This window comes from Diadema antillarum, unplaced genomic scaffold (genome assembly GCF_040938485.1).
Source record: "Diadema antillarum isolate AM-2024a unplaced genomic scaffold, OU_Dant_1.0 seq00000616_RagTag, whole genome shotgun sequence".
NCBI classification, from domain to species: Eukaryota; Metazoa; Echinodermata; class Echinoidea; order Diadematoida; family Diadematidae; genus Diadema; species Diadema antillarum.
This window is the reverse complement of record NW_027271540.1, coordinates 677,921-692,277: the sequence shown is the minus strand read 5'-3', so window position 1 is coordinate 692,277 and position 14,357 is coordinate 677,921. Positions and strand designations below refer to the sequence as shown.

Sequence of the window (14,357 nt, the reverse complement as noted above, 5' to 3'; positions counted from 1 at the left end):
TCTGCAGGTTGAAAGAGAAGGGCAGATGCACTGATGAGTAATGTAATCCTCTATCTCCTCCCAAGTCTTTGGCGTGAAGAAAATGTCAAGAGTCCAAAACGTGACAAAGACTGATCCAGTAATACCGCGGTGTGGTAATAATAACGCTGGGAATACAAATGTAGGTCCATAAAGTTCCGTAGGCAAAAGAGTAAAATCCATAATAACAACGCTGAACGTAGGAACGCGAAAACAAACCAAAGTTAGAACAATGTTCAGAATCCAAAACTGCTAGTAAGCACAACTATAACGCAGGAACACAACAACAATTTCAAGGGAACTGCATGGCTGAAATCACATGGAGTAATCCGCGTGCCAAGCAGGCTGTCTGGTGCGACGGGCAGAGCGTCGGGGTGCAGCAGGGGTGCCAGGCGAGGGGGAAGCGACGAGTGCAGGAGCTGGAACCGGGTCAGGAGGTGTGGGAGGTGTCTCGCGTGGCGTCCCTGGGCAGTCAGCAGTAGGGGGGATGGCCGTGTGGAGATGACGCCGTCTAGGAGAAGCATCACTGGTTGTCATCTGAAGTGGAGGATCACTGGGAACTGGTTCAGGGTTGCAGTGGGGAACATCAGCAGCGCCGGTTGGGTGTGGTGAGGGTGGTACGCATCTCGCAGGGTTGGAGAGGGGTATGGGTGCTGGCCGGTGAGGAGCAGAGATGTCGACCTCCATAGTCAGTGGGGGTGGGCGCTGTTGAACAGGGACATACTTCCGAAGAAATTTCCTGTTACGGAGGGTGACCCTCCCAGAACCGTCAACCCGAATGACGTATTGGTCATACTGTCGGACCTCAACTACAGTCCCGGTCCTGTCCCACTTAAGTGGATGTGGTCCTGTCTGATTCTGAATCCGGACATGGTCTCCAACAGCAAGGGGGAGGAGTCGTTTGGTATGCTCAGCCCAACGTTCCGCATCTCTCATGTGGCGGGTGCAAAGATCTTCCCGAGCTACCAGGGTTTCACGCCATGCCTGGTGCGGTAAGTATTTGCCAGGAGCAACAGGGATGAAGTCTTGGATGGCATGGCCAAAGACACACATAGCCGGAGACAACTTGGTGTCCCTATCGGGCGTGTTTCGGTACTGTAGCATGGCACGTTGGAAGGCGTCAGTGTCCAGGGCACCTGTAGGGCTGGTGTTGGACATGATAAGGCGCTTCACAGATTTGACGGCTACCTCAGCCCGACAGTTGCTATGTGGATATGCGACAGAAGAAAGTCTGTGATGAACACCCCAGTCCTTGAGGAAGCAGCGCGTGGTAACTGCCGTGAATTCAGGTCCACCATCTGATGCTAATTCGTCTGGAATCCCAAAGGTGGCGAATGTCCGTCGCAGGCAAGAAATGAGTCCAGGTGCTCCCTGAGTGGATCGCTCAACGATTGGCCAATTGGAGTAGCGGTCTACAATGACCAAGTAGTTGCAGCCTTTGTAGTGAAAGTAGTCTGCGCAGACACATTGGAAGGGGTAGGCCGGAGACAGCAGAGGAGTTGGTGGTGCGCTCGGGTTGGAGGGTGCAATCCTGTTGCATTGGTGACACTGTGCACGGAGGGCCGCGATGGCTGGAGTGATCCCAGGCCAAAAGACGGAGGACTCCGCTCTGGCAGTCATGGAGGTGACACCTTGGTGTGCAGCATGCAGATGAGCCAGGACTTCCTCCCGGAGAGATGGTGGAATGACAATGCGATCCTTGTAGAGGATGATACCATCAACTGCAGAAAGTGCATCACGGAAAGGGAAGTATTCCCGGATAGTTGTGGGGAGCTCATGACGAAATTCCGGCATGCCAGCTTCGATAGCATTGAGGAGCGCCTGCATGTTGTCATCACTGGCTGTGGCAGTACGGACCCTGTCCCATGTGACTGATTTCAAGTGGAGTGATTCCAGGGCACATGTGACAGAGGAGAGCATGCAAACCTCGACAGAGTTGTCGTGGGGGGTCATGGTGCGGAGACCCGTCATGAGGGTTGCGGAATGCAGGAACGTGGCGGGGGTCAATGCGATCGTGGCAATGTCGTCAGGCAGGTGCAGTTTTTCAGGTTCACCAGTTGGGTGGCGAGAAAGACAGTCTGTGGCACGGTGCCTGACGCCGGGAATATGAACCATGCGGAACCTGTAGCGCAGGGTTTTCTCCTTCAAATTCCTCAGGCGGGGATTGGGGATGTCCTGAAGGGCACGGTCTGCGAAGATCTTGAGGAGGGGTTTATGATCAACCGCTATGATGAGGTCCTCACAGCCCAAGACAAAATATCTCGCCTTGTCCAGGGCGTCAGCGACAGCAAGGGCTTCGCCTTCCACTGGAGCATAGCGTGTCTCAGCGGCATGAGTGAACCTGCTGCCGACGAGGGTGATCTTCCAGCCCGAATTGCAGCAGAAGGGTTCAACGTCGTTGCAGCTGCAGTGTTTTTGCAGGAGCCAGAAGCCAATGCCATCCTTGGACCAGTCCGTGGCAAGACAGGTGGGTTTGCTTGGGTCAAAAATGCGCACACCTTCTTCAATCTCACTGGCAATAGCAGCTTTGGACTCGTCGAATGCTCTCTGGAGGGCTGCAGTCCACACGAAGGGTGTTTTAGGCTTCAACAGTTCACGGAATGGTAGCATCTTCTCAGCCATACTGAAGGCATAGGACACTTGATTGACGAGACCAAACCAGGAGCGCACGTCCGTGATGTCAGTAGGCGTAGGGAAGTCAAGGATTGCCTGTAAGTACTTCTGGCATGGGCGAACACTGTCTGGAGTAATCTCAAATCCAGCGAATTCCACGACATCTGCACCAAATGTGAACTTCTTGGGATTGAGGGTGATCCCATTGCGGCCGCAGATATCCAGCCATTCGACAGCCTGGAAGAAACTGTCCCGCAGCGTGTCAGCCCACAGGAGGACGTCGTCGACACATTTCGTCCTGTTGTGGATGTTGGAGACAATCTCATCATACCGCCTGGTGTATCCGTCTCCAGAGGCAATATACCCTTGAGGGGCTGTCTTGTAGCGGCACCTGCCCCACGGAGTAATGAAGGTGGTGAGGTGTCGGTCCTCGGGACATAAGGGGACACTGTGATAACCGTTCCATGCATCAAGTACGGTCTTTTTCTTGCCATGAGGAACGGATCGTACCTGGATGAAGGGCGATGGTGTGTGATGTGTTTCACGGGTAGCGTGTGCGTTGAGAGCCTGGAGGTCAACTGTTCGACGTGGTTTACCATCCTTCTTAGCACACACCACCATCCTGTGGCACCAAGTAACGGGCTCTCCAATGGGGACGGGTTCCAGTACACCCAACTGTACATCGTGATCTAAGCCAGCCTTGACGGCATCCCGCCAATGGAGCGGGACTGGCACAGGCGTGTGATGGGCGACTGGCTCCGCATCTGGGTCCACCATCAATTTCATAGGGGGGCTGTCCATGAGCGGCAGGGGTTGATGCTCGCACGTGTTGAATGTGCTGGACTGGTAATAGTCAAGGAGATATTGTTGGAGCTTCACCCGGTTTGCCTCAGTTGCAGGGAATGGCAGTTCGCTAGGAGGCGGTGGGGGCAGTTGGCGTCGAGGGCAGGTACAGGCGATCCGTTCGGGGGCCTCCTTAAGGGTGGCGGCCTTGTCCAATTGGGGTGCACCTGGTGCCATGCCAAGAGTGGGGAAGCTGTCAGGGATGATCCCCAAATCGATGCAGGCCTCTTTGCTGAGGAAGAGCTTGTCAGAATTGTCTGTGATGTAAGTCAGTTGCCGAGACTCGACGACGTGGCCAAGGGGATTCCTGCCCGATAGGCGTAGAGGAACAGCACCAAGGATCGTAATGCCACCATTAGTTGCAGTGTGCATCTCCATGGTAACTGGAATGAGATCTTGCTGGCGTAGCCCGAGGCGGTGGAGGACCTTCAGACCGGCGAGGCAGCTCTGGCACCCAGTGTCTGCCATGGCTGGGATGGCACTGGTTTGCGAGGGGGGTGAGAGGTTAAATCCGAGAGCTTGGTAGTCCCCTGGGACAGCCTGCACGGTCACGTTGAGGTAAGGTTGAGGTTTCGATCTCTTCCTGTGCCATGCTTTGGAAATGTCGTCATATACATGGTGGTCAATGGGGAGGCCGGGTGGTTGTCCAACATCGCGAATGGTGCACAGGGCGTCAAAGATGGCCCCTTCCTGCTCGCCCAATGAGGGCGACTGTGGGACCTTTGGCTTGCCTTTGCTGCGGCAGACATCCTCGACATGATGAAACTTGTCGCAGTGTCCGCATTTATGTCCGTATGCTGGGCACTGCGACTTGCGGACTCGAGTGGGAGCGCTCCGTCCGTGCCCCTTCTTTCCGCAGTAGGCGCATAGTTCTTGGCGTTCCTTGGGATGTGCCTGCTTTGCTTTCCTATAGGAACTGCTGGCTGCTTCCACCGTGTGCGAGTCAAGGAGTGAGGAGGCAGAGCGTTTACCGGCCTCTTTCGCTTCAATGAACTGGAAGACTTCTTCTAGGCCCATATCTTGGTTTTTGTCGCCTAGGAGATCGAGTTGGATTTCAGAGTCGGCGATTCCCCTGGTTAGCACATCCCGCATAATTGTGTCAGTGCAATTAACATCTGCACCACAGGAGGGGCAGGCTATGATGAATTTGCAAATGTCTGCCTGACCTCGTAGGTGAGCTCCGAAGCTGCGAACTGTCTCGTCTCTATCTTGACGCATGTTGTGGAGCGTTACACGGGCAACCATGGTGTTCTCCTCACAAACCGCAAGCTTCTTGATGGCTGCCAGCACCTCGTCCTCAGTTTTGTTGGTGAGGCTGCCACCAGCGGCTCTTGTGAGGTCCTTCCGGAGGGGTTCATCGCAACATTCAAGGAGCTGTACGACCCTGTCTTTCCCTGTGATCTTGGTGGCATCCACATAGTCGGACCACCTTGACGTGAAGTAGTTCCATTCCTCGCTGGTACCAGCAGCAGCAACCGTTGGCCTCTTAACCTTCTCTACCTTGGCAACTTGTCCAGAGGTGTGAATGGCAGTGTGGGCGGTGAGGAGGGCAGCTACGATGGCGGCGTCAAGGTCTGGTGTGGTGTAGTCACAGTTGGGTATGGGGCAGCTAACCGCAGGCATGTTGGCGAGTTGATCGAATTAAGTTCACAATACCGTGTTCATAAATAAGAACTCTGTCTCTTTGTTTCAGAGCTGCGTACCTTCAGGTGCTATAGCCAACAATGAACACGGTATCTGCAGGTTGAAAGAGAAGGGCAGATGCACTGATGAGTAATGTAATCCTCTACTATACAAATAATTTGCCCCAGACAGCACTTATAACATAAAACAAACATTATAGATCTTAAAGAGATATAAACAAGAATATTAAATGCATACCAACTCTCCTCGAGGGAGCTCATATCGTCTCCACGAGGGAGCTCATATTGTCTCCACAAAGGAGCTCATAAAGTCTCCACGAGGGAGCTCATATTGTCTCCATAAAGGAGCTCATTACGTCTCCACGAGGGAGCTCATATGATATTGATAGACACTCACCCAGAGCGGGTTGATAGATCTATCAACCCGCTCTGCATCCAATTTTTATACAAGTAATCAACGCTTGCAAAAGTTGTAAGAAAAATGTCGGGCAACTAAAAAAAAAACACCAACAACATCAACTAAATTTCCCCATGACGGAGCTAAGATCACGTTTCGCTGTATGATGATACTGCTATGGCAATATTTACGTTATCCTACAAATGTAAAAAAAAAAAAAAAAAAAAAAAAACTCCTTCGTCACTACAATTTCTTAAAGTCACGTCAAAAAGGCGCAAATTTCGTCCATTTTTTGTTTTTCTTTTTCAAAATTTACATTGCCAAGTATAATGTATGAAAAAAGGGTATGCTACAATCTGATTAGAAGTAAAAAAAAAATGATACACTTCCTCAGTGCAAGAGAACTTCAGATGGGAAGGATGTTTCAAAACGATTATGATCAGTTGTAACCAACCTGGTGGTGACCTCGTTGAGTGACGTCATACTGTAGGCCCACTGAGGGTGAATGCCAAGCTTCTCATTGAAGAAGGATGCCACACTGCCCAGTTTGTGGGCAGCTTTCTTGAAGTGCCAAATAATCGTCTGGTTAGTGATGCCGTGAGTACGTCCTGCCAAGGGCAACCATTTGATGTCACTCTTGAAGATAAACGAACTGTTCATCTCGACAATATCATACATTTGTTGTTGATTGATGGTCAGCAGACTGACCTTTGACCCTACGTCCGGTTTGAATTTTTCGCCAGAGGGCGCTAAATTCTGCCTGATGACGAAATCGTGTTCGTCAATCTCTGGACCACATCTACTGTCTGTAAGTATCCCTGAGTTACCGATGACTGCACAACGCGGACCTACCGCCAGTACTGGGTCTGTCTGGTTCTCCTGGCGGACCACGCCCATCTTTGAGCTGTATTTAAACGATTTCACCGAGACATCCTTACGGACTAGTAGCATAGTTGCGTTGACATCAAGTTTCTGCAGAATGTGATTTCTGTTGATATCACAGAAACAAGTAGAAAAGGGGCTGCTTTGTTATGATCTATTACTTTATGAAAGAAATGATGAAAATCGTATGACATTTCCAATTCAAATGCATCTGTCCATCAGTTCGTTTCCTGAAAAGCAGTTAAGAAAAAGGCATTACAAAAAGCAAAATCTTGTCTTTCAATGATTCATTTCACCAATTTGTACGATCGAAATGCTATTAAGTTGTTACATCATTACAGGATATAAAAGTTGTCAAAGTTTTTATTCAAATGCAAAGAGCACAGTTTGCTTGGTTTATGAATATCTGTACGCATGTGTCGCTGTGAGAGTGTAGATGCGACATGCTATTAACGATTTCTGTTTTCTGACGAAGACCAAATACGAGCATCATACCGTTCTCTTGCTCTAGCTTCAATGGACAATTGCTTCAGGGTCCTCCTTCGATGAGGTGATCTGTTGGACGAGCCCCAATTCCTGCCTCCAAGGACCAACAAACCTGGGATTACACGATGAACAAACCTGGGATTACATGATGATGCCATAATGTCATAGTCATGGAGTGTGTCGTCAGAGAAAGTCTGTTCTAGCGTCGGGACTCGCCCTTATCAGGATTGTCGGATAAAATTTAGCAGTGTGTAATTTGGGTGAAGTCAGATATATTGTGGATTTGTTCAGGGATAAATGCGCTGGACCCGGATTCGAACCTGAATACTCATGCGTATAACCAAACTCTGTCCACTAAAAAATGGTCCTAAGATTGCCCTCATCAAGTATCACCTATCAATCAGGAATATTACAACCCTCAAGAAATTTTCATAATTATGAAAATTATGTTTCGAAAGTTTGGTGAGATATTACAAGCATCGAAACTAAAAGGCGCTTGGTCAGTTGTACCTCAACGAAACAGCATGTCATCATCAACTTGTAATCAAGTTTTCATCTACATTTCTTTAAGCTAGGACGTTATCAATTATCGAAGCACCTCATTTTTAGATTTTTCAGTAACTGCTATTGCTGTCATTGCATTTGCTCAAGAAACTCCTCTGAAGAATCCAATGTGTCAAAAAAAAAAAGAATTGAGTCACATAACGGATTTTGTCGTATTAATAATTTTTGTATGAGTTTGACCACTGTCGAAGCATTCTTTACCAAGACTTATGACTCACAGAATAAAGAGTCAAACGAATAGGTCCAAATTTTCTATCTATTTGACTACATCACACACACTAAAGAAAAATAGGTTCAAATGTTAGCCTTAAAAGGTGCAGACTAATATCACACTGCACTCTTAAAATATTGGGTAAATTTATTTGGGTAATTGTTGGTTGGTAAAAAAAAAAATCATCATTCTGGGCAATTATCGCCCAATTGAGCTTTTAGGTGATTAAACCAACACTGGGTAGTTATTCTTTTTTAAATATTAGGCGAATATTTATAAACAGAATTGGTAATGGAGAGTTGGGTACTTTTTGCCCCGCTGTCATGTAAGTGACGCATTCCATTTGCGTGTTGGGTAATTTTTGTTGGGTTTACTGATACTTGGGTAGAAATTTGCCTTATATACTTTAACACATTATTTTGCACATTAAGCCTTGGTATTTCTTATCAGTACTTGGGTAATTCTGTTACGTTACTTTCCAAGTTAGGAAATTTTCAGGGACAAGTAAACAAGTCTGTGCGTGTACGCGTGTATGTATGTGTGTGTGTGTGTGGTATAGGCCTACGTATGGAAGGATGGCCGAACCTTACGATTTTGTAGGGGGTACCAAGAATTACTATAGTGTGTTCTCCATTTTAGGAATGGGAGGGGGGAACAACATACACACACACGATATTGTCTATTATATATATATATATATATATATATATATATATATGAAGAGTTTGTTCGAAAAACCGATAAGTCCATATTTGCCAAATGGAGATATTTCCGATCAAAGGTCAAGAAAAATAAAGAGAATAATAAGAAAATCTTTGCCTCTTTTGACCATGACTTCAAATATATACCTTTATATGTAGTGACCAATATATCATTTAAAAGGTATTATTTTGTACTTTATGAAAGAGACCGTACTTCAAAATCTTCAAAAATGGACTTATCGGTTTTTGCGAACAAGCTCTTCATATATATATATTATATATATATATATATATATATATAAATTTATATATAAATATATATATATATATATATATATATATATAAACGTATTTTGTACGTTTGCTTCAGAAACGGATTTAATTTTACATCTTTTTTCGCACCCTGGCCGCTGACGAAGAGTGCGACTATCTGCTTGTACAATTATGACTTGCGAGCTCCTCCGGCAGGAAGGAGTTTCCTGAATTTGCCGTTTTGGTTTTTCATATATATATATATATATATATATATATATATAATATCAATATAAGCAAAAGCTACATTTTGGCCGTATTCTAACATAACTTTCTTACGTTTCCGTTTATTCCGTCAACACCAGAGGGGTTAAAAATCAACATTGTAGGAGTATCTGTCTGTGGGAGCAACTACAGGACACTCCTACAATATTGCTAGGTTGTGTTTTGTGTGTGTTTGTGTTTGTGTGCAAATAGTTAGATGACACAATTTGAAACCCATATACCTGACTGGACTTGCTTACCACTTCATTCCAGATTAAAACCCAGCAACTAAAATATTCATAAGCTATTCAAATTCTCTTCGTAAAAAAGAAAAAATATTATTACATTTATTTTTTTTAAAGATTTCAATAAACTCTGAAATGTCTGAAATGTATTAGAAACCTATTGAATGTTATTGCCGTGATATTTACAATTTCAACTTGTACCTTTGATGAGGTATTTTCATAGTTTTATAATAAAAGTGTAATCTACATGGTTACCGTGTCTTAAAGCATTACAACTAAATGGCCTTATTTATATGTGAATGAAATATCCCTGGTACTAACTAGGTCTAGGATGTATAGGCTGAGCCTAGATGTACTTGTAGGTATAGGCTTTACGACTAGCTGTAGGATTATGATAGGTTAGATATTAGCAATATAATTACAGCTGTATCTTGACATACACATGTTCTGGTAAACACCCATACATCAAATGATTCAACACAAAATTAATTTTGTCAACAATATCTAATTGGATAAAATTGGTTGGGCAAATGATTACCCAACTCAAAATATAACCAACGGTTTTGGAAATTACAAAGTTGTGTAAAGTCTGATTGGTCAACTGCTGATGGGCAATTTAATTTGCCCAACCACATAGCAAACTCATTACCCAAAATCAGTTGAGCAGATTTTAACCAATAGTTGTGTGGACAGTATGTTGCCCAGTGTTGGTTAAAAGTTGGACATTTTTATTTATTTAATTTTTTTTTGCTCAACTATTTCAAGAGTGTGGGACAGTGAGCACCTTTACAAGTGCAACTTTGCACCTTTCAGACCAAAAAGCAGGTGCAAAGTTGTCTCTTTGAAGGTGGCAATGTAAAGGTGATCCCAGTTTGACACTGGTAAAGGTGCAAAGTTGAACCTATTATTTCCCCCCCCCCCCCAATCTCTCTCCCTTTCTCTTTCACGACTTTCGCTCTCATATGTAATCCATTTTAAGTTTGACCTCTCAGTGCAGTCAAATCAAAGCCTAAGAACACTTGATAAAATGTTATTACAATCTGATAAGAGTTTTAAACAGTCACGGAATACTGAGTTTTCACTGTTTTCATAGAATAGTTACATTAATGGAAAATCATTTATTTGAGATATATAAATAACCCTACCTGAGCGTGTTTCATTCGGCATGTAATCTTCTGCGACGAAATGGTAGATTTGGTAGAAGGCTACGAGTAAGGTCACACTTCCTGCGACAAGGAGACATAATGTCTTCTTTTGAGTGTAATATCGTGGCATTCGCATTCCTTGCATAGCAACGTGTATTGGAATCTACAGGTCGTACGTATATCGGTAAGGCTATAGGCTGATTCGAGTCAGTTTTTGAAGAACGCCCGTTCAAATTCAAGAGGATTTGCTATTACCACCGTTGTGAGACCGAAGCTACCCTTTCGCCTTAGGGTGAAAGAGGACGTAGTTTTTTGAAGAAGGTCCGTTCGAATCCAAGAGGATCTGCTGTTACCAGCGTTGTGAGAAAGAAGCTACCCTTTCGCCTTAGGGTGAAAGAGAATGCAATGCGACGAAGGACTATCATATAGTCCTCATAGAGCAGGCGCAGTAATCAGTCCCCTTATTTCTTTTTTTTCCTGTCAGCTTTAAAGAGCTGTAAGAAAAAAATGCCTCACGGTGAAGTAGGACGTACAAACTCCACAAACAGAAAATGCCAGACGCTTTGCTTCTGAAGCAGACACTAAAACTAGACGACAGCAGAAAGGCGCAGACATTTCGCTGACACCCTGCAATTCAAGATTCATTGATCTATATAGGAGTTATATTCAAGCTGCTCACTGACCCAAATCTCCCCAATACTGTACAAGGGAAATGGTCGTCGTGCTCTTTAAAAAATGGAGAATGTGAATACAACCATATTTGTTCATGATAACACTACTGTACTCACGCGATTCTGGATACTCATTCAACTGCACGGACACACAAACACAAACACCATGCGCTGTGGCATAGTGGATACGACTCCCGACTCCCGATTGGATTGATTGATTTGATTGATTTGATTTATTGGTTTCTGTATCATCATTGCATATATACATATTCATGTACAAACATAAATATAACAATATATATAGGTATTTTCTTGTTCATTTCCTGTGTACAATGTACAGCAAAAGTACAACAAAACATACTACAATGAATAATACAGAGGGGCTACAGCATAAGCGTAGCTTGATTTGCGTACAGCCCCCGTAGCATAACATAATATTAATACATCGGAAGGAGAATAAGAGGGAGGGATGACTTGCATAGAGATAGGATAGTTGAAAGGAGAAAGGGAAAGGAGAGGTTTGTCTGCTTTCACTAAAGGTTTATACAAAGTAAAATCTACTGTATCACTGATTAGCAAGACATGACAAAATATTTCCTCAACGAGGTATGCAGGTGGACAGTTGATGCAGGTCATGGTCGGTTACATAATCATTATTACATAATAGATTAATTGCGTCGATATTTCTACGAAAGAATTTCATGTATAATACATTAACAATGACAATTGAACTACTGATATTCAGATAACAACATTGTTTTTACAGCCTTCCTTAAAGAATACATGGACTTTAAACTTCGAATTTCAGAAGGAAGAGAATTCCAAACATCGGGTCCGGTGTGTCTGACAGATTTCAGAGCCATCACTGTTTTGGGATTATACAAGTGAAACTTATCAGATTGTCTTGTTGGGTAAGAATGTATTTCCTTGTTTAATTGAAATAGTGAGCAAAAAGAAGATGGCAACTGACCATTATGTAAGCGAAGCATAAATAGGGAATTTTGCAAAAAAAAAGAAAAATATGTCATTTACCTTAAGTGTTCTTAATTCTGCGAATAAAGGATCTGAATGGTCTCGATAACCTGAGTTAGTGCATATACGTATAGCTTTCTTTTGCAAAAGTAATATACTATCAATGTGGCTCTTTGAAGTTGCCCATACAATGTTGCAATAAGAAATGTGCGATAATATCAACGAATTATATAACATAAATAAAATATTCTGAGGGACATAATACTTTAACTTCTCAAGTATACCAACATTACGAGATACTTTATCAGAGATATATTAAACATGAACGTTCCATTTCATATTTTCATTTATATATATTCCGAGGAATTTAATACTCTCTTTTTGTTCCAATAATACACCATCCACCATAATATTTAAATGTTGCATTTCATTGTTATGCTTCTTGTTATAGAAATACATTAAATTTGTCTTTTTCAGATTAAGTGATAATCTATTACTCTTAAACCACATAGATAATTTCGGTAATTCAATATTGAGAGTTCTTTGGAGCGAATGAAAATCAGAATCGGAGGACCCCGAGTTCGAATCCAGCCCACCGCTTACGTCCTTGGACAAGATGTTTTTACCTACTCTGTCCCTCTCGACCCAGGCGTATAAATGGGTACCTGGCAACAGTAGGGTAATAATAATGGCAGGGACCTCTGGTAGAGAGGGGCAACACTGAAGAGGCTACCATTGATAAACAATTTAAGACTTTATTATTCTAAATAAATATAATATAACAAATTCTTACACAGCGCATTTCAGACTTGAAAAGAATTTCAATGCGCTTTACAAACAAATTAATTATACCATAATACAAAATATAACAACAAAAATTGCAATTTACCAAACACAATATATTACTCTACAATAACCATTTCACTTATACGTACATAAAAGGTCAGAGTTGCCAATACATCTCACATACAATAACTACATTAATAAGTTCAAATTCAACAAACCTATGCTATTTTGTATAGATAAGTTATGAGTTTTTGTTTGAAATTGTCTATTGGCAGATTGGCATCTGACTTCTCAGTGGGTCTGGCAGAGAATTCCATAGAGTAGGTGCGGCAAAAGAAAAAAAAAAACCTCTCCCCATAAGACTTTGTTCGAATTGTAGGTACAACAAGTAAGTTTCGAGCAGAGGATTGAAGACATCTTGAAGGCATGAATGGGGTTATATAAGAGTACTGAAATGTAGTGCGGGGCTGTTCCATGTGTATAGTGCTTTGAAAGTGATGAGGAGAATCTTGAGGTTTTGATGTCTTCAAATATATGTAACTTCACTGTAAAGTCATGTAAAGTCGTTGTGTTTCTACTGTCTTGTTCTGCCCTGTCTTGTTCTCTCCTGTCTTTGTTAAAAAAAAAAAAAGTTTAATGTATTCACAAGAATCCTTTGAGTAGTTCACAATTTACAAGCATGCTTTTCATTGAACCTCTCAGTTCTTTCTTTTTTTCCCCTCCAAACATAACTTTGTATTCTGCCGATATGCATGTATAATTTCCTATTTGTTAACCATTATCTACCATGTAAAGTCGAATACATGCCTATGTTATATCTTCTGATTCATTTCGTGTTATGTTTGACGAAAAAGAAAGAAGGAATGAAATAAATGAAATGAAATGAAATGAAATATATGGCTTTGATTGCATCACGTGATTCTCGATTATCTCTCTCAAAATTGACTGTTATTAATCAATGTATACTAAGTAACAGATGGCGCAGTAGAATGTAAGTAAGCAGCTTTTATGACTAGCTAATAAGGAGTTGTGTAGATTGAAAGTCTAATACAGACAGTCAAAGATTATCGCATACAATGCAAATATTGGTGCCGCCGTATAAAGAGAACGTTTAAACTTTTTATTTATCCTCAGATTGATTTCACCCCGCTGACTGTTCGTCCATAATGGAAAGAGTTTATGAACATACTCTTTATAAGCATCTTCTATCCATTATAAAAGGGAGGTAGCAACAATATATATACATACATATATAAATATATACATATACACATATATATACATATATAAATATATATATACATATTACATTCAGTGTGTATGCATTTATAATCACTTCTTATAATCAATCAATGTCACATTTCTTTGTGTTTCCTGAATAATTACGATAGCCAGTATTCACGTCTTATGAGTGATGTAATACGTGCTGTTAGTATCGTCTTTATCTATTTTCATCTCTATATTTTCCGCTCTTTCCTAAATGTTTGCATGCGTGAATAAACTTCTTTGCAATATAATTCCTATGTCTTGGTTATCTAAGAGATGCAAAGAATTCAAAGATATTCATCAGATTCTGCCACACTGAAAAATACAAACAAAATAACAAAATAGGTGCTATACTCCCCACGTATGATATGAGGTACGGAAACGCTGTATGGTTGAAG

The 14,357-nt window shown here is 42.6% G+C and overlaps 2 protein-coding genes across 2 annotated transcripts; both read right to left on the bottom strand.

Moving 5' to 3' along the window:
* Positions 1–333: 333 nt before the first annotated feature.
* On the bottom strand, positions 334–5,097 carry LOC139735970 (uncharacterized). The gene has a single exon (XM_071646724.1). It carries the CDS (start codon positions 5,095–5,097, stop codon positions 334–336), a length of 4,764 nt encoding a protein of 1,587 aa, XP_071502825.1.
* Positions 5,098–5,186: 89 nt separating this feature from the next.
* On the bottom strand, positions 5,187–6,465 carry LOC139735968 (alpha-N-acetylneuraminide alpha-2,8-sialyltransferase-like). Its single transcript, XM_071646723.1, has 2 exons — positions 5,969–6,465; positions 5,187–5,211 (listed from the first exon to the last, which is right to left on the bottom strand). Exons 1-2 carry the CDS (start codon positions 6,463–6,465, stop codon positions 5,187–5,189), a joined length of 522 nt encoding a protein of 173 aa, XP_071502824.1.
* Positions 6,466–14,357: the final 7,892 nt, after the last annotated feature.

Excerpts from the sequence above, each read along its gene's own strand:
- LOC139735970 (XM_071646724.1), bottom strand. The coding sequence starts at position 5,097 with ATGCCTGCGGTTAGCTGCCCCATACCCAACTGTGACTACACCACACCA.
- LOC139735968 (XM_071646723.1), bottom strand. The coding sequence starts at position 6,465 with ATGCTACTAGTCCGTAAGGATGTCTCGGTGAAATCGTTTAAATACAGC. Across the intron at positions 5,212-5,968 it reads CTCAACGAGGTCACCACCAG|ATACCGTGTTCATTGTTGGC; the intron begins GTTGGTTACAAC and ends TTCAACCTGCAG.